Here is a 21195-nt window from a genome sequence, read left to right as displayed (position 1 = left end):
CTTTCACCCCTGATTAGACTTCTTCAATAATTATAGAGGTTTTTGTTAAGCAGAGTTGGTTATTTCCTTTCCTGTACTGTGCAAGCACAATGCACAAAGAAAAAGTATTATTCTTGATGAGGTGAAGTCAAGAATGAGAGAGACAATTTTTGCTTTAAAATTAAGTATGCAATGAACAAAAATTTATCAGCCCTAATAAAATTTATCACAAGAAACCGATTCATCGACTTTCTGTGCGAAATAAAAACATTTCAGGATGTGACTCTTACATAATTGAGAAAACAAATATTTTCTAAGGAGTTAGAATATGAGAAAGTTGGCATAAAAAGCAAGACAACAATTAACACTGGCATTTAAAAATACAAAATAACCCATTTTTAAAAGTAACAAGTTAAATTCTGTAAGGTAATTTGTTTTATTTGGTTTTTCTTTCTTTTTTTTTTTGCTAATTGAAATATTGCAGCAAATAAAATATTATTTGTTAAAAGAAAAATAATTTAATCATTTTTCATATTTAGTGCTGATGAGCTTCAAATGTCTTTAGATACCACATAGTATTGTGAAATGAAAATCTGTTAATATCGAACTTTTCACTGAAAACTTTTTTTTGATGGAATTTGCAAATTTGTAAAATATAATTCTGACTATAATCATACTGAGATACCATTCAAATCAGCATCACTACATAATGGATATTATAAGGAAGAATCCAAAATCATTAAAAGCTTTTACCCAATATTTATCATTAGAGTAAATTGAGTGAACAAATTCAAAATATTGATTGTTTCATATGTGAAATTAGTCATACAAATAGAACATAATAAACTATAAATATATGGATTCACAAATTTAACTTACCTCTCCTGCACATGAAATATATACATATCTAGGGTCATAATGTTCTCTAATATAATCAGGAATTGTAGAAGGAAATGTGTCATTTGTGTAAGGAACTGGTTCCCAGCCATATATCTGGAAAACAAAAGGGAGAAATCTGCAATATTTTTTAAAGTTTGGCAACAAACGATTGTGAAGCGATACGATTGGTCGCTAGTTATAATCAAGATTAGCTGACGATTAAGTCAAATTCAAAATCAAGTTAAAATACATTGAAGTAGAGTATTTACAACAGCTACTATAGTCAAACTCTATAGCAACAATACATAGGAGCTAACTAGGCAGCAACAAAAAGAACTTGATCCCTTTCAAACTAAAAGCCTGAGAAACTGGCCAAATAAAATATCTAATTCAGATCTATATGAACGCACCAATTGCAAGCCCATAACCACACTGGTAAAAAAAGCACAGATGGTCATGAATAGGACATGTTCTCAGAATAGATCCAACAAGAACTGCTCTCACATGGACCCCCGATGGCAAGAGGAAGTGCAGGCATCCAACTGGCCATACAAGAAAGAAATGATTTGGTTGGCCAAACTGGCGAAGAGCCAGGTAGGCCGCATTTAACCTGACTCCATGGAATGCTATCCTGCTAACTTCTTACACCACTAGGCATTAAGAGAATCAAGTGAAGACTATTTAAACTAATTTTTTTAATTTAATATTTTCTTTTAAAAAAGTAACTAGCAACAATAACTAAAAAAGTTAATAAAGTAACAATACATTGAAATGAAAATTAAATTATTTTAAAGTAGTAAAGTTAAAATAACTTCCAGCTTTCAAAATAATTCAAACAGTTACAGGATGCAAAAGGTTTGAAATCTTAAACACAGCGTGCAGTTTTTGGAGAAGCACCTGCTTGATACTCCCATATGTTGAAATATATATGCTTTTAATAATATGTCAAAACACAGGGTTCGAAAATATCATAACATTTTCAAAAATATCGAAAACATCCGATATTTTCAATTAGCAAACTAAAGTCTCCAAAATAGTAAGTATGCATCCTCAAATCACTCTTTATTTTCTTATATTATATTATAATTACAATATCGTCACCTTAGAGCAACAGTAAGATAGCTAATCCCAGAAATAACACTAAGATATCTTACTTCCCCTCTGAGGCGACGATATGTAGATTAAAAATTAATGCTTCTTTCATTATTTATATCTAATATTTCATTTTACATTTCTATCAATTTTAATGGAGTTAATTTAGCATTAGCTGTTTTACTCATTTTTCTTCTGTTAGCTACTTTTACAGTATATGATTCAGAAATAAATAATATGCATTAGCTGGTGAATAGTCAGGAGACATCTTATTTTTTTCTGAGCAATGTTTAAAATTTAGTCACTTTCAATATGAATTGTTACATTACTAATAATTTTATGAACATAAATTTCAAGAGGAAAGGAATATTATATTGATGTATTATACATCATAAAAATATAGTACGTAACTTTTTGTTTTGATTTTAAATAATAAATGAACAATATTACTATAATTAATATATTTTTTATATTGAAAATACCATTGTTAAAAATATAAATATCAAAAATATCATGATACTTTCAAAATAAATATCAGATAGGGTCTGGTGGGGGAAAGTGGTCAATGGGGTAAAGTGGTCATACATCAAATAAATGGCTATAACTTGGAAATAAATGTTCGAATGAATGTGAAAATTTTATTTAGGATATGGCAGTTAGAAACTATATTTTGAATAAAAAATTTCACAATTGGCAAAATTTTATTTGGTAAAATAAAATATTTTGTGTGAATATGAAAAATTTCAAAATCTAAACACCTCTTTTAACTTCCTTGGGAAATTTTGTTTGTTAGAATTATGAACAGATTGACTGTACAGGAAGCTTCCTACATGTCTCAAGAACTCTTACTCATTGGCAGTTAGCTGAATCTATTTTAGATAATTTTTTAGAACAATTTAAGTAAGATGGGGTAAAGTGGTCATAATATTAGGCTTAACGAATATTGTTCTTCTAAAGTCACTTAATACTAAGCATGAGGCAGACATAAATGAAATATTAATTTAACTTAATATGTATTGTTTTTACAGTAAACAGGGTTAAAAATACGAATATATGCGAATGCATACGCATATACTCGTCTAGGCCCGTATATATACGTATTCACATAAATGCACCAATAAACCTCGTAATATATGGGTATCTGCAAGTGTTTTTAATCTATAAAGATATACATTCGACTATACACGTATATACCCGATTGTACTTGGATATATACGAACACTTACATACTCAGGTAGACACGTATACTCGAAATATATATAGATTCGAAACTCGAATAAACACTTACACACAAGCATATGATATACATGTATACAGGGTGAGTTTAAACTCTTAACGCAAATTCTTAAAAGGAGTAAGAGGGGAAGATGAGAAGTAAGAATCATAAGAAACATATGGTCACAAACACAATGCTGACGCGCTACATGCACGCAAAGACAGAAACTGAGGGGTGCAAAACAGGTCACAAATTTATTACACAAAGACAATTTTAACACAACATTTTAGGTCTTAAAAAAGGTTTAAAGTGATTGATGAAACTTGTGGCCAGCTGCTGTAACACATGCGTCGCAACCACAAAGCACTCTCTGTTGCAATAATGAGACATGTGAAACACTTTCATCAGTCGTTGTGCCTTTGTTGTGATGCGTGTATCAGAGCAACAACAGGCCGTAACTTTTAACATCAGCTCTAAGTATTTCTTAAAAACTAAAATGTTGCGTAAAATCATCTTTGTGTAACAAATTTGTGACCTGTTTTGCATCCATCAGTTTCTGGCTTAGTGTGCATGTAGCGCGTCAGCGACCATAAGTTCATTATGATTCTTTGCTTGTTATCCTCCCCTCGCACACCCCTTTGATTTTTGCCCGAGAGCTTGAATTTACTCTGTAAGCATGCATGTATATTAGGGGATATACCCAAGTACACATATATGTACATATATACACTAAATGCACGTAAATACGTCTATACTGGTACATTACCGTGTTTACACGTAAACATACGTATAATAGTCGTTGCTTCCATATGTATGTACGTGAGTAGACATGTACAAATACGCACTGGATATATCCACGAAATAATTCGTGTAGACCCTTATATGTATGTAGTTACTCTTTTATATGCGTATTTTCGTACTATACACGCATACACTTAGGTATGCATGTATTTACTGGAGAAACAAGTGCATACACGCATATGATATTTGTTTATACTCGTATATACTCGTACATACACGTGATACGTAAATACTCGTGTAGACACGTATAGTGTAGTTAATCACGTGTACATGCTTACATACACGTGTGTACACGTCTATACTTGAGTAGGCACGTGCATGCATGTATCTGATGTATACATTTATCTACTTATATATGAACGTGTATATGTACTCATGTTTACACGGCGCGTATATACTAATGTATATCCACATATACTCGTGCATATACTTGTAACTATACAAAAAACCGAAATATACAAATATTATGGTTATTTATAACGGTTTTGCATCTATTTTAAACTATGACCACTTTACCCCGTGCTATGACCACTTTCCCCCACCCCATGGGGTAAAGTGGTCATAAATACATAGGGAAATGAGCAATAAAACTACTTAAGCCAATATTTTTTTTCCTGAAATTCAATGTACTGTGTTCTTTAATAATGCAATGTAAAATAACAACAAAAAAAGTTGAAGTGTTTAAAGAATTTATTGTATTTATTATCCACCTAAGTTGAAAACCTTCGATTTTATGACCACTTTACCCCACCAGACCCTATATATTGTGATATACATCATATTTTTTGACTGATATATATCAGCAAACCCTGTAAATACCTGAAGAAAAAAATGATTTTTTTAAAAAAAATTGCATTGATTATAGTTCATTTTAATAGTTATTCTGATACTAGAATGCATTCTCTTACTGTAAGGGGTCAGCAATTTTACTTGGAAAACGTAAGGAAAATTCCACAAGATAAAGACTTGATCAATAGCACTAAAAATGCAAGGATTTTTTTTTTATATTTATTTATTTATTTATTTATTTATTTATTTTTTGGACTGGTGAAAAGTGAAATTAGCTATGATCTACTTCCTCGTAAGAAACTTTTTTGACCATTACAATTGCAAATTAAAATCTTTTGCTTACATTATACGAACATGGAAACTTACGATAAATACTGGTATCCATCTGAATGTCAACTTGTGTCAATTACTTTGTTGTTTGTTGATGACCAAATTACAATTCAGTCAAATTGCTATCAGAATTATTGTGGTCAAAATTAGTCTACGTTGACACTGCCCAGGAAAGTTTAAAGATAGCAATTCATAGTTAAAATGCGTGCCATTAAAGACCTTACAGAACAAAATTTAAAATGTTTCTTTTCATATCTCCTTTATATAAAAAAATATTCCATTTTAAACGCTAAAATCACTAAAATCATGAAACTAGATCAATACCTAGTTTGATAAGCTGTGTAGCAGAAAATATTTTACTGTTGATTTTTAATGTTAATTATAAACACAAAAATTTGAACATAGGAAATTATACATATTAAATCCTGAATACTTACTCTATTAATTTTTAACAAAACACACGGTCGACCAACATCGTAGCCGAAATTGTTTGCAGCAGTGCAGTAATTACCAAAATCTTCCAATACTACTTGGCACACATGCTTTTCAGTCTCACGTTTTTCAAAATTGCAGGACTTAACATATTCACCGAATTGTCTTCCGCCTCTGTAAGCTTTAGAAAAGAGAAAAACAAATGTCTGAACAAAACCTATACCAATATGAGATAAAAATGGTTGAATTTATAAATTTAAAAACAGACTGAAATTTTAATGCTATGAAAAAAAAAGATAGCAAAACCATGTTAACATTTGTTGTAGTAAATTTGTCACATTCACAAATAAGAAAAGAAATCTTTTCGACTCCAAATGCGAGTTGTTTCCAATGATGATAACTTTGAAATTACCTCATTTTTTACAGTAGCAGTTTTATTAGTTCAATTTAAAAAATGGATTTTTTTTTAAAATAAAATTCTTTTACATTGAACAAACCAAAATCAGGACTACCAATAGGATTTTTCACAAAACCCTCAATCTGAGCTTATGAAGCTCCCTGAAGATTTAGTTTAAAAAATCAATTATCTTGTAACTCTATTAATTTTTAAAATGTATTCACTGCTTTATAATTGCTATTGATGTAGTTGGTTAATTTTTAATCCTAAAAATGATCTGAAAAAAAAAATGATAAAATAAACACTAAAACTGATCTTGCTAATATTATAACTTCGGAACATTTTTTTTTTAATGGTGGAAAAATAGTTGGCAAAAAAAAAAAAAAAAAAAAAAAATTAGTTTTTTGACTTTTTACAGTTATATGAAATAGTACAAGAATTTTAGGCAGGAAAGATTAGGAACATAGAGAAATTACGCCAAGGGCTCGAACAGGATAAGATTTTTTTTTTTTTGTTTGTTTCTTTAACAACATTTTTTTAAAGTATAATCATATATTTTTCTGAAAATACTATGTTTTATCCTTAACCTCCTTGCGGTTGGACAGTCCCAGGATTACATGTTAAATGAACAAGATATCTCGTCAAGAACTACGAGGTGGTTAAAGTACAAAACCCCCGGGGGCCCCTTGTTCCTATCACTTGGTTACCAACCAGATGGGAGCACTTTGGGAAACCCTTAAAGTACAGGTAGAACCTTTCAATAAGGGTATAAGGGATATTAAGGAGACCGGAAATTTTGTCTCTAAAGTAGAGGTGTCTCTTCTTCGGAGGTAAATGAAATGCATGTAGTATATTAACTTTTTTTATCTTGTGATTAACAAACTATTAACATTTAAGATAAAATGCTAAAAATTATTTATTTTGATTTTACGACAAAATTATCCAAGTTTCAAAGTTTATTCTTTCAATAATTTAAATTTAATAAAACATTTGGTAATAATAAAATTTTCTAACATACATGAATTATTTTCAAAATTATTTCTCACCAGGACTTGTTTGATTTCATTCAAATTAAAATGCAATACAATATAAATTTCATTCAATATTCACATTTCAAGTCCTTTACACAAAGCTATTCATAGGCCATTGACTATAATTGTGTTTTGTATCAGGTTGTATCAGAAATCGAAAATTGGCACAGTTTGGCGCCGATTTTCCACCCCTGCACGATATTAGTACAAGTTAATTTCAAACTTTCACCAGTTGAATTTTAGATTCTTAGTTCCAATTCAAGTAAATTGAATACTTTATATGCGTTTATACATTTTTAAACGTTTTCTTTGTAACTCTCCCTTATTCAGAGGCAAATACATGGAGGATCGGAAAAAAATTCCCTCAAATTCAGGTGCCCCCCCCCCCTAAAGAAGGTACTACTGTAGTCAATTAATGTATCATTTTCATGAACAAAACACCAATCACTAGAAATCAAGATATTGGGGCTTTAGCAGCCATGACTTAATGTGAAATATTTTGAAAAATCCATTAATTTATATTTAAATCTGCAAAATAAAATTCAAATATTTCTTACGTTCCAGATAGGTTTCTAAGGAATTTTTCCAATAATTCCATCCACCAGATGAACCACCACCATGAGTAAACCAAATCAAAGTACTATCCACATTGTCTGGATGGGGGAGGGGCCGGAATCCAAGACCTGAAAAAAACACAAGTTACGTTACTTCATTTTTTTTTTCAAGTATTGTATTCATAATAAGTTTCTAAAACAACTTGAGCTTTATTATATTAAAATATAAAAACAACTTGAGCTTTATTACATTAAAATATAAAAACTATCATTGTTTTTTGCAAGTTATGTACAGTGTTCTGACCCCTGTTGTTGTCTAAGAAGTAAAGCACACCACTAATTCTTAATGAATATTAACTGACAACTTAATTATTAGAGACGTACCGAGTAGCACTTTGGCCGAGTAGCAGAGTACTCGGTCGAGTACCGAGTTAATGAGTATTCAACCTTTCACAACTCGGCCGAGTTACCAAGTACCAATTATGTTTTAAGAAAAACCACCGACACACATGTGATGAATTTTGAACTTATTGGAATAGTAGTATAGACCTCATATTCCATATAATAGTTTGTAAAACTAAATTCCTGCTAAAGTTTAATTAGGCATTATATAAACAATTTTGTTTGTGTCAAAAATTTTACCAAAAAATTATTCTTAAAATTAAAAATAAATAAAAGGTATGATTAATCAAGTTGAAATTAAAACAAATTACAGTAAAATCCCTCTAATGCGGACACTAACAGGTCAATTTTTTTTTGTCTGCAATAGAGAGGTGTTCGCAGGACAGGGGTTTAATAATGTTACCGTAATTTCGGGTAGATAAGCCACGGCTTATACGTGTTTTGAAGTTAAAATTTAACATCTGCGGCGTATCTTCCAGGGCGGCGTATCTGAAGAAAATTTTTCCCCACCCTACTTTCTTAAAGATTTTCATGCCTGCACAATCGAGCAGGGGAAAAAAAAGCATTCAAAACGCCAGTCGAAGAGCTCTCAAATCGCACTTTCAAACAGATTTGCTCTGAATTAACTCCCCTAACCGCGGTAGGGTGCGCTTCCATAGGATTTCGCCGTTGTTATTCTTTCCAATGCTGCCAGATGCGTGATGATATAATACGTTTCCCAAAGCACTAAAGTGGAGGAATCGCTAATTTATTATTAATATTTTAATACTCTTGATTGAAGTTGCAGCTTTTGCAAACATTATTTTGAATGATGTTTTAAAATATTTTAATCATGATGGAATAAAAAAAAAGTTAAGCAATTTTTCAATGTCACAAATGATTTGATTGATGACTTCACATGTTGATTTATTTATTTATTTTTTCATTTGGAATGAAGTTACAATTTTACTATTATTATTACCGTTATTATTACTAAGTTTGTTTTTTCATCCAACCAAACAAAGATGTTATCTAGTACCACAAGTTATTTGCTCACAACTGTAGCGTTTTTCAACCTTTTCTTTTTTCACGCACGAGGTCAACTGCATTATTATTCTATCGTTGCTCGTTGTTGCTTTATCTACTAGTACTACCTTGGTTATTTTTTTTCTTGGATTATTTATGATGGCTCCTATTCGAAGGAAAAGCTACACAGCTGCTTTCAAGCTCTCGGCTGTGAAGAGAGCGTTAGAAATTGGAAATAGAGCTGCCGCCAGAGAATTTCAAATAGACGAAAGATGCATCCGGCGCTGGAAATCCGAGCAGGGCGAGCTCGAAAAAATGCCGAAGACGAAAAGGTCTCGTCGGACGGGCGTTTTAGCTTGGCCTGTTTTGGAGGAAAATCTTGCCAAATGGACCCTGGAGCAACGTGAGAAAGGATTGCCTGTGTCCACCGTCAGAATTAGGACGCAGGCAAAGCTCATTGCTGCTGGCATGGGGATTACGAATTTCGTCGGGGGCCCCAATTGGTGCTTCCGGTTTATGAAAAGGAACAGACTTTCTGTGCGGGCTAAAACCACTGTTGGGCAAAAGCTTCCTTCGGATTGGATAGAAAAGAAGGAAGCTTTTTTGACGTTCACAAAAAAGAAAATCGAAGAGATGAAGTTGTGTGGCGGGCAGATCATTAATATGGACGAAGTGCCCGTCACATTTGACTGCCCTCCAAGCAGAACTGTACATGGTACAGGAGAAAGAACTGTGTCAGTGTTGACAACAGGGAACGAGAAATCCTCGTTCACTTGTGTTCTAAGTTGCGCTGCTGACGGAGAAAAGTTTTCTCCGTTAATTATCTTCAAACGAAAGACTATCCCTAAAGGAAACTTCCCTAAGGGGGTAGTGATTGCCGCCAACGAAAAGGGTTGGCGGCATGTGTGAAGAAATGATGCTCCTTTGGTTGGCGGCAGTCTACCAGAAGAGGAAGGGCGCTTTTTTTCGCCCCCAAGGCCTCATTGTGTTGGATTCAATGCGCTCGCATTTAGTTCCGGCAGTGAAGTCGGAAGTAAAGAAAATGAGCTCCGAATTGTCGGTGATCCCAGGTGGGCTCACCAAAGTTCTGCAACCACTGGATATTACTGTCAATCGGGTGTTCAAATGTGAATTGCGAAAAAAGTGGGAGGAGTGGATACGCAACGGAATTCACTCCTACACCGCAGCTGGGAGAATGAGAAAAGCTTCATGTGAAGAGCCCAGTGGGTGCATGACGCCTGGCAAGCTGTCCGGCCCTCCACCATAATTTCAGCTTTTGTGAAGTCTGAAATCATCTCAGATGCAAGAGAACTGAGTGATTCAGAAGGAAGTGACTGTGACGAAAGTGACTTTCAATTGGATGACAATTTGCTTTCCCTTTTCGATTCTGACATCGACGAATCAGATTTTGAAGGTTTTGATGACGTGTGATTTTAATGTTATTATTTTGTCTTATTCTAATTGTATATGTATGTCTTGATTTTTACTCTTTTATGTTTTAATAAAAAAAAATTAAAAGTGTGTAACAGAGTTAATTGAGTAAGATTTTAAATTTTGATGAAGTTATTTTGTGGAAAATCAGAAGGTAAGATTTTTATTTATTTATTATTTAAATTTATATATTGCTGTTTGTAGAAAGTAATATAAACAATACAAAAATGATCGTATCTATATACATAGAGGAGAATTTCAGACTAATTGAACGTCAGGGGCCCCATGTTTTGATTTGCTCTCCCGCGGCGTATACGATGGGGCGGCTTATCTGATAAACTTTTTTTTTAGTTACTTGATTAGTGCGCATGCGGCGTATACGATAGGGCGGCTTATCTACCCGAAATTACGGTATTTGCATTGGAACTGGGGAATTAAAAATTGTCCACATAAAGGGGTGTCCGTTAGGAGGGGTTTCACTATATACCAATCAATTATAGTTCTAGTCCGCCAAACATTAATATTTTTTAAAAACAGATAAAACAAATGTGCAGGAACACTGCAGACACGTGTTTCTGCCCCCCCCCCCCCCCCGTTACAAGGAACGTCTTTTTCAGTGCATAACAAATGAGCTAAAGAATGTAAAGACATTCGACAAAAAAATCTGACTTTTGTCGGATGCCTTTAAATCTACGAGCTCCCATTTTGTGCATTGAAGAAGGAATTCTTTGTAACGCCAAAACACGTGTCTGCAGAGTTCCTGCATTGTGCTTTTAACGTTGTTTTATTTCCTTTAATTTTTTAAGCAAAGGTATTTTTATATTTTTTATAACTCATTTTTGTTTGTAGCAAAAATCCATTTTTAATATAAAAATTCCATATTTTCTATGCTTACATTTTTTGCATAATTTTTAATAAACAAGTTTTATTAACTCTGGGGACATTAAAATAAAGATTTATTCCATTGAAGCATTACAAACTTCATTATTCTCAAAATTTGAATTTGACTTATAAATTTTAATTGTAAATGATTGCAGAATATAATGCTTGCTCTTTTTTTTTATTATTATAAATTTTAGTATCTATCTTGGACAATATTCAATTTTTTGCAACTACTCGGTGTTGGCCGAGTATCTGATCAGAATTTGGCCGAGTACCGAGTACTCAGCAAATTGGCCGAGTACCGAGTAGTTACAGAGTACTCGGTATGTCTCTATTAATTATTTTAAACTTTTTATAGGGCTGTACCAAACATACGGTAGCTATCCAGTATCCGACTGATTTTTTTACTATCCAGTATCCAGCGATATCCCATCCGTCCACTCCCTTACAGACAGGATATCAGGCAGGTTATCCAGTGTTGATGTGAGGATTATCCGGTGTATATGACGGAGTTTCATTAAAAATTTTCGATTCTCATTAAACCTTTTGGATGATGTAATAATTTTTCATGTTTTCTTCACTAATTTTTGCTGCTAAAGCAAAATTAGTTTATACCATCAACTTTGTACTGGACATTGAAGCCTGACACACATTGATTTTTTTTACTTCCTTTTACAAAAAAGGAAGTATTGTATTCGCGAAAAAATTTTCATTCAAAAATCCTGATGCTCACATCAGCTCATTTTTCAGGTTTTACAATTAAAGTACGATTTTTTCAGCTTCTTTAAAAAAAATTTAGTTAAAATATTGTACAGGAAAAGAGCTATAAATCTTCATGGATCACATGCAGCAAAAAAAGTAAAAAGAATTTGTACTTGCTTCTTGCAATAAATAGTGTGAGCTGTTTTATACACATTACATACATTACAATTGTTATAAATAATGCCATTCTATTACAAAGAGCAGTAGTGGACATTCTTGCAAAATGGCGAGAAATTGTTGGCCATTTCATAGGATATGACTGAAAATATTCTTCGTGTTCTTTGACCTTTTGAAGAGATAAACAAGCAAGCAAGAGGATGAAGAAGTAATATCCTTGGTGATACCAGCAGTGGTCACCCTCAAATCATATTTATCGAAAAAACGAAAAGATGAGGGAATACAAACGATAACTTCTTAAAGTCGCAGTTGCAAACATATTTTGAAATGATGATAAAATAAATGTTCAGAAATAAAAGCTTGTTTGTATTGCTACACTTGTACCCAGGGCCAGATTTGGAAGTGTGGAGGCCCCGGGACAACGAAGGAGTGGAGGCCCCTAATCAGGGTTCGAAAAGATCATATTTTCGAAAATATCCGATACTTTGATGTGTATCCGAATATTTTGATATGAATGTATATTTCCGATATTTTGTAAAAATTTTATTGTGGGGGCCCCGGGGCAGTAGCCCCGCCTGCCCTCCCCTAAATCCAGCCCTGCTTGTACCCCAGTTCAAATCCTGTTCTTTCATAGGATGTCAATAAAGTGACAAATAGGATATTAAAAGAAACTTATTCAGAAACAGGACAAAAAAGTGAGTCTGTGGCCACAAAAGACCAAAGCATTGATAAAAGCTTTGAAGAGGAAGTTCAAGAAGACATTTGGAGCTGTTTCGCTGAATTTGTGGAAAAACCAAAAGTTGACCAGCAGCAAGACTCAGAACAAGTTCAAAGTACTGCAAATGCTGAAAATTTAGTTGTAAAGCAGGAACTATCAAAATATTTTAGTTTTCCTCCTATTAAGAGGAGTGACAATCCAATTCATTGTAGAAACATTGTAAAGTGTTTCCTGGATTGAAACCTCTTGTTTAGAGGTATTTAAGTGTTCTGCCAAGTTTGGTTACCTGTACCTCAGACTGATTGTTTAGTGGAATTCTTTTCCAATTTTTCAAAAAAAAAAAAAAAAAAAAAATTGAAAAAATAAACGTTTTTTTCCACTACTTCAAAGTTTCCGGAAATTTTACATTTCTAGTCATTACAAAACTGGAAACCAAAAAATGTATTACTTTATAACAAGGTTATTTTGTTTCTACTATTTTTTTTCTATATCATGCAAGTCTGATTACAATTATGATAAATGTGAATAAAAAAACTATTTAATGATAATACCGTAAAATCCCAACTCCCCCCCTTTTTCGCCGAAAAAGAAATTTTTAAATAATCCCGAATATAACCCCCTTCCCCCAGATTCCGCACATTTCATTTTTGGAAACTCATTGCACCTGGGCCGGAAGCAGTGAGCGGTGTTGACATAAAATGGTATTTTATTTATTCTCGGCCCACAGCTGATAATTTAAAGATTAATAATTAAATATTTTAAGGTTGAATATTGTTACCTACTTTTGGCCCAGTCTGGTAATGTATAATTCAACTAGTCAAAATAGACACTTCAACCTATGTTTTTCTCACGTCATAATTAATGGCGACTGTTTTCTTAATCCATTGCAGATTGAGTGTTTCGATGCATCAATACGAAAATGCTGAGTTGTCACATGGTGATTTTAATTTAATTCCACTTGTTTAAGACCGAATGTACCATGGAGGAAATACTAAAATTTGTGGCTGTGACATAAACAAATGAGTTGTAGTAGAAGTTAATGTCTCGATATCATCGATGCATGAATCCCGTTGGTATATATAGAGCTGAGTGGCAACACTTGTTCTCTCTCTTCTCTTCAATCCCTGGTTGTTTTGGTTGTGGCGTGAGGCCTAGCTCGGCTCACATGTGGGGCTTTTTCTTCCCCACTATGATAGCGGGAATTTGTGGCGTGTCATTTGTGTGATGTGCTAGTCTCACTGTTTTCAAGTTTTGAATTGAAAGTCCTGGTAATGAAATGAGACCAGATGAAGATGTGCTTATTTTGTGTCCGGCAAATTGAGATTGCTGGGGAAAGGAGTTCCAAACGTTCCATTGGATAGCTCACCGAATCATCTCATGTGGATTACCTGTCCATATAAGTGTCGTGTTCCTGGAGTTTAAATTTGGTCAACTTCGTACGCCTTGGATTACAGACTCGGGGCTACCTTGTGATATCATCTGCAGACTGGTGACTTTTTATTCTTTGAACTATGGAACTTCTTTTTGCTGTGATATTTTGGGGGTCGTTTTAACGGGGATGTTTGTTATACTTTTCTAGTCATATTTAAATAAATGAATTTTTGTGATATATGCTTTTTACTTGTCCTCAACTTGACATTTCACGGCCATTTAATAGAATATTGGATATTTAAACTTCAATTCTAATCATGCCAACAGCGTCGTAGCAGAGTTTGGTCCAATGTCTTTTTAGTTGGAGAGAAATTAGCATAGTTTTTCAGAATTATGGAACGTAATTGTGGTATCGTTATACCCCATTGTATATTCGATAAACAATTTCATCTGTCTATTAAAGGAAAATTGCAATTTGTTTCACCGTTGTATGTAAACAAACCAACCTTGTGTTGACATTACTTTAGATTACGACATTATGATTCCTTTAGGTCATTCACCTTTCACTGCACTGCTCTTCCTTTCATTGGGAAAAAGTTTTTGTTCGAATAGTGCAACCAATCACTTTCTTTAATTCGCAGTTTGATACATTTTTTTATTGGCAACATCTTGACATGGGATATAAGAAAAAGAGGGAGTTTTGAGCGTTGCGATAAGCTGATGGCCGAGTGTGTGCGGGTTTTCGGTTTTATGTAGATCAAGTAATGGAAGATTTTTTTATTTTAACCATTTTGGATCAGTATACTAAATTTTTAGAAACTTACTCCCTAGCCAGCAAACATTTAATGTGACAATCAAATGTCTAAATGACTATTTTTCCAGTTACGGTATTCCTAAAGTAATTTTATCTGATAATGCATCAAATTTCATCTCTGATGAGATTGAACTTTTTTTAAAGAACTTAAATATAGACCATAGAAAATCCTCCATCTACTTCCCGCGTAGCAATGATTTGTTGGAAAGATGTCACCGTATTCTAAAGGATAGCGTAGCTTCTATATCCGAATCAACCTTTGAATGGTCTTAAAAATTGCTTTTATTTAAATTACATTATAATGCAAGTGTTCATAGCGTCACAAAATTTTCTCCCGCACAACTGTTTTTCGTGAGAGAAATTTATACTCCTATGAATATTTTTGCACACCCTATTGTATGCACCGAATATGACAAATACATCAAAGAATTGACCAAAACCTTTGTGGAGAAACAAAGCTTCTGTTGTCGATAATGAAAACAAATTTTTTGAACAGCACAGGAGTCAGCTTAAGGGCAGAAAAGTTACTAAGTTCAACGTAGGCGACAAAGTTTTTATAAAAAATCTAATCAGACCAGGAGTTTTCATGCCAAAATATAAAGGTGCATATGTAATTACACAGGTTTTTAGGAACAACAACTATCTGGTTCAAAACGAAAATGATGCCACGGAGAAGGCAATCAAACTTCACTTCAGTAAAATTTTCAGTGCAAATTAATCAAAAAAAAAAATTTCTCGTTGCAACTTTGGACACTGATATTTTTACTGCTGGAGATCATCAAGTTAACACTACTCCAGACATTAAGTTTCCTGCTTTCAGAGATGATAACGTTATTACGCATATGGACACTCATTTGATAGCAACTGGAGATGATCAAGTAAACTCTTCTTTGGACACTTTCTTGCTCCTGGAGATGACCAAAATGACACTAATGTAGACGCTAATTTGATTTTTACTGAAAATGATCCAAACAACACTACACTGGACACTGATTTGATTGCTGCTGGAGATGGTCAGGTTAACATTTGTCTAGACACTGATATTACTGCAAGTGCTGTTGATCATGTAAACACTACTATGGACACTAATTTGATTGTTACTAGAAATGATGACACTAATTCTTAACATTTTATGTAAAAGAAAGCTATATGTTACGCATTGTTGTCACCAGAGGTCAGCACGTCTCTGTCCGCTCATCTGCCTAGGTTTTCACTACGTCACGGACCAATAGGAAGAGAGCCCGCCCTTTTCGCGAAGAGATCAAGAAGAATTATCTTCTCTTTTTTTGCCTGAAGCCTGAAGCGGTGTTTGCTAAGAAAAAAATGTTGGTGCATGTGATTTTTGAAAGTAGCTTTGCTGCTTGGAAGAAAAGGAGAAAAAAAAGTGGTGTTCGTCGTTGAGATAATGACAACTAAGTTGTAATTCTACACGATATGGATATAGTCAAGAATACTAAGAAAAGGAAAAGTTGGAGATGTGTTCTAGAAAAACGATGATGAAAGATTTGAAGTTGAACACTCTGTACGAGGAAAATGGCTACCAGTGTGACGACAATAGCTATCTCCTGGCGTCCGCATAGCGATAATATTCGCAAATATCCAGTTTTGGTGAACTCCTCGAATTTGCGACAGTGATCATCAGATATTGGTACGGAAATTTTTCCGTTTTGTTTCATCGGATAAAACCTTGCTAGGAGCATATCATATGAACGATACCATCATGCCATTTTTTTTTTTTTTTGCACGTGGAACTCTCTGTTCAGCAAACTGTTTTTAATGTGAAAGTACATCTCCACAGTAGCGCCGACTCCATGGGGCTTGAGGGGGCCCGAGCCCCCTCAAAAATATTTTTGAGGGGGCAGAGCCCCCCCAATAAATCAACAAAATTATAAGTTACATTATGCTTTCTAAACTCATAAATTTATCTTTTATTTTCCTTATTGTTTGAAGATAGTTTACCTTGTAAAATATATTCAGTAATGAGTTAAAACAAATAATTATTACGGTTGTGTAAGCAGGTTAACTGAAAACGAGTGGTGCGAATGATGTTAGTGTTACAGTGCTGCGAGTACTGTAAAAATTTGTCCCAGTGCGCGAACTTACGGGTCAAGTCTGTTGCCGGTGGGCAGCGCTGCGGCGCGCTCACCTAAGTGTTGCTGATCTGGAAAAATATATATGAGAGTTTGATTTGTATATAAAATGGGAGGCGTGATAGTTTTGAATACTTTTGGGAATCGTGTTTAAAAGAAAACCTTCACAAAATGATGATCCTTCCCTTCCTCGGAATCGACGTGTACCAAAGAAGTATGAAAACAATGAAGGCAGCTCACCGCACATTTTCAAAATCCCAAAGGAAAACATTTGACTCGCGCTACTTATGCGAAATAGCTATAACACGATTTTTTCTCCAGTATTCAGACCTAACGCGAATTCCTCACTACAACACGAAAATTCTCGGAAGGGAATCGTGGTGTGTTCGTATCAGCTTTGTTATTGGCTACTAAAATTTTTTTTTTCATGAATGTATCTTTATCCTTTTACCATCGCTGAGAGTAGAAGTTCCCTTTTCATTTTAAATGCGAAAGTTAATGAAATATAATGACACCCAAGAGCGCTGTTTCATCTAAAGTTTGTGAAGATAAAAAGAAAAAGTTTCATGACAATTAAAGAAAAACTAGAGCTTCTTGAAAAGCTGATGGTCAACTAAAAAATGCGTTGAAGGTAGCACGAGAATTAGGTATGAGTGATTCTTCCGTACATACAATTACAAGTCAAGAAAAGGAAATCCTTAAAAATTCACCGAGTAGTGTCTTGCAAAAATTTATGAAAATGGAAACTGCTCATGTATTGTGTACGAATATCATTAATTGATCGACTGTACAGTACAACTAAAGATGCATTTGCTTTTCTTACTATATACTGTGTCTACCGTATACCGGTTTATTTTTTCTTTCTTTCCCATTAATCATTGATTCTGTACATCGTAGCAGTATTTTATGTTGAATAAAACGTTTTTTTTAAATACAAGTAAACATTCAGTTCTTTATGTAAGAGACAGTAATGTACAGTTAGTTAAGAGATGGTTTTTAACAGTTTGAGGGGGTGTTTACAAGTGTCTAAAATAATTGGGTACGCTTATAAAAAATTTTACACATACCCTTTTCCACAACGCAAAAATTCGACCTACGCGAGAGGTCTTGGAATGCATCCCTCGTGTAAGACGGGAGTTGACTGTACTACAAGGCAATATAAATTGAGGTTTGTAAAATGGTGCAATTTTGCATTATTGGGCGATTTACATCAACTGGACGCACACAGGTCATTGCAGTTGAACAAGAGTGCTTGCTTTTATTAAACAGAGGTGAAAGAGAAGAGAACATTTTGAAAAATCAACTGAGTTTTTCAAAAATGACCTAGACATTGAGAGACTACGTTTACACTTGAATATGTTAGCCGATGTCACTAATGTAAAAACAACTGGTCTTAAAAAGCATGCGTAAATTAAATTTCCTTTTTACAAAAATACTGTGTGTGTTTGTATTTATTTCTTCCGTTTTTCGAAGCCAAAAAATATGTGTCGGGCTTGTCGAGTTTTCGAGGTTCTAATGTTGATTATATGATTTTAAAAAAACTTTAAAACTCACTATTTTTCCTCTCAAATTTAGAAAATTTCCTGCGGCATGCCCCCTTTCCCCCGATATTTTTTAAGTCGGTCTCTCTGGCAGTGCCCTTCAATGCAAGTCAAGCGCCCTACCTTTTCCATGCCTAGCTACGGCACTGCATGACTCCCCATAAAATAGAACAAAAAAATGTCTCTTACTAAGACAAGTGACATGATCTAGTTGAACCAGAAAAATTTGTATACCAATTTTTGGATTGTTTTACTTTGAAAACGCCATATACCACATGCTGTTTGTTTTTTAAATTATACACACCAGAAAATATGTAAATTGGCATTTTCAATGCACAACAATCGACCTTTATTTTGGGGGGGGGGGGAACCTCCATGGGGTTACATAACCCCCTAAACCCCCGGTGATGACTGGGCCAGCCCCCCCCAATGATTTTTGCAAGTCGGCGCCCCTGCATCTCCATATATGATATATCAATTATTTATAATCCAGTATATTATTTATAGTCTCTTAATAGCCTGGGTGCACCCTGTTTAAAAGTTCAAATGGATATAATCTAAAATATGTAATAAAAAGAAGTGTGGTAAGTCAATCCTTTGTTCCTCATTATTTGGTCTGATATTTATTGTAATGCATGCATTCTATCTTTTAACAGCAATGTATTGATATACGTCACATGGCCATAGCCTGGGCTTTATATGCCCGTTTCAGATATAGATAAATATTCGTTTATCACTTCGCCAATTCACATTTTTTGCCTCTCGTTAACACTAATTGTTAACAGCAGAACTTCAAAGCAACGGCTCAATACAAAGCCAATTTTAAAAAGCAATTCAACGTCTCCATGAGGATTGGGACTACCGACTCCCAAAAAACCCCTGACGACCTGAGGGATGAAGTCTCTTGCTTTCTGAACTGTGTGAAAATATCACGGCTTATTTTTGATAACACCGATTACAACATAGGCAATATGGACCAAATAATGTGCCGCTTTGATAAGCCGACCAATCGGACGAACAACCCGAAAAATAATTCAACAATACGCATCACGAACACCGGATGCAAGAAGCGGGGCTTCACAGTTGCATTGTGCGCCCACGCTTCAGGGCACAAGTTGCCAGCATTGTACGTGCTGAAAGAAGTTTTGGGCAAAATCCATAACAAAGCCTGGTCTAGTCTTGTAATTCTGAACAATGTTCATGTTACGGCGACAAACAATGGATGGATGCACGGCAACACCTTCAAGCTTTGGGTCTGCAAAGTGTGGGGAGCTGACGAAGATAGTGTCAAGCAGCTGCTCATCTTGGATCGTGCACCGATTCATAAAGCATCGAAGGCCTCATCAGTCCTTTCTGATGTAAACACGAATCTTCTCCTCATACCCGCTGGCTGTACTAGTTTATTACAGCCAGCAGATGATTGCTGGAACAAGCCATTCAAGGCTAAACTGTAGGAGCTGTGGGGGATTTACCTCCTAAAGGAAGAGAAAACCAAAATAGGGAATCTCAAACAGTCCTCTCGTCAAAATGTGCTGCAATGGGTGTCAATTGCGTGGGCAGTAAGTAGGTCCGGAGGACTTAATTGTTAGATCGTTCAAGTGCTGTGGCATCTCAATAGACTTAAATGGATCAGAAAATATAGACCATTTGGAACTCCCCTGCGCTTTTCGTGCTCCGGCTGACGAGCTCTAAGATTTGGCTTTATTAGAAGATGATGGAATCTAATCTGATTTTGAAGGATTCTCAGATGATGAATAAACGTGTCAGTTTTCTTTTTATATTTTATTTTAATTAATCCAGGTTTATATCTAAAAAAATAAAATTTTGCTTTTAATTATAATTGTTACTTTTGGTTAATATTCTGATATCAGGTACAATAATTAGGATATTTTAAACTAAGCTCAGATTTCCAGATTATTTATTATAGTTTTTAGACTTTAAATCAAAATTGAGGTTTTACCGATTAAAATGCTATGTCCTTTTTTTGCTAAAAGATGGCACCACCATTCACTTTATTGCTACATGGGTATCGTAACATGTTTTTATTTATTGACATTTTAACCCATTCCCTGTTAGTGTTGCATTTTTGCAACATAAATTTAATATTTTTTTTAATTATAAAATCATTAAATCTGCAAAAACAAATGAACAATATTATCTACAAAAGTTTGAAATTTGGTCATTAATTTTTTTAATCTATAAAATAATCTTTATTTCGTGCTAAAATCTGCAGTTAAGAGAATGAATTTTTTATAGCTAAGATTTGTTAACTTTTGTTAATTCTCATAATTGGCAGCGCATATGTAGGCTAAAAACCATACTATTGATTAAAACTACCATTTCTGCCCCGCAACATGGCTGAATCAAACAAGCTCATTTCTGTTATTGTTTATGCATAAATAAGAGATTGTAATTAATGTTGCGAAAATGTGACACTAGCATAATGTGACATGAATTTAGTTTCATAAGTTCATAATGATATTTTTATGAATTTGTTTCCTTTCAAAGGAAGTCTTGAATGAAGCCACAGAAAATTTCAATAAATTGGAAAATAGTAATTTT

The 21195-nt window shown here is 34.1% G+C and overlaps 1 protein-coding gene across 1 annotated transcript in view; it reads right to left on the bottom strand.

The window, feature by feature from the left end:
- LOC129230738 (sodium/potassium-transporting ATPase subunit beta-like) overlaps window positions 1-21195 on the bottom strand; it is a 58119-nt gene that overhangs the window by 7984 nt on the left and 28940 nt on the right. Inside the window, exons 3-5 of the mRNA XM_054865163.1 lie at window positions 7504-7629; window positions 5524-5699; window positions 859-972 (exon numbers count right to left, since the gene is read on the bottom strand). Coding sequence (XP_054721138.1) covers window positions 859-972; window positions 5524-5699; window positions 7504-7629 — 416 coding nt within the window. The remainder of the gene's footprint in view (window positions 1-858; window positions 973-5523; window positions 5700-7503; window positions 7630-21195) is intronic.

Source organism: Uloborus diversus, chromosome 9, assembly GCF_026930045.1.
Source record: "Uloborus diversus isolate 005 chromosome 9, Udiv.v.3.1, whole genome shotgun sequence".
Lineage (NCBI taxonomy): Eukaryota > Metazoa > Arthropoda > Arachnida > Araneae > Uloboridae > Uloborus > Uloborus diversus.
Note: the sequence above shows the minus strand (reverse complement) of the source record. Positions and strands in the feature narration are given on the sequence as shown.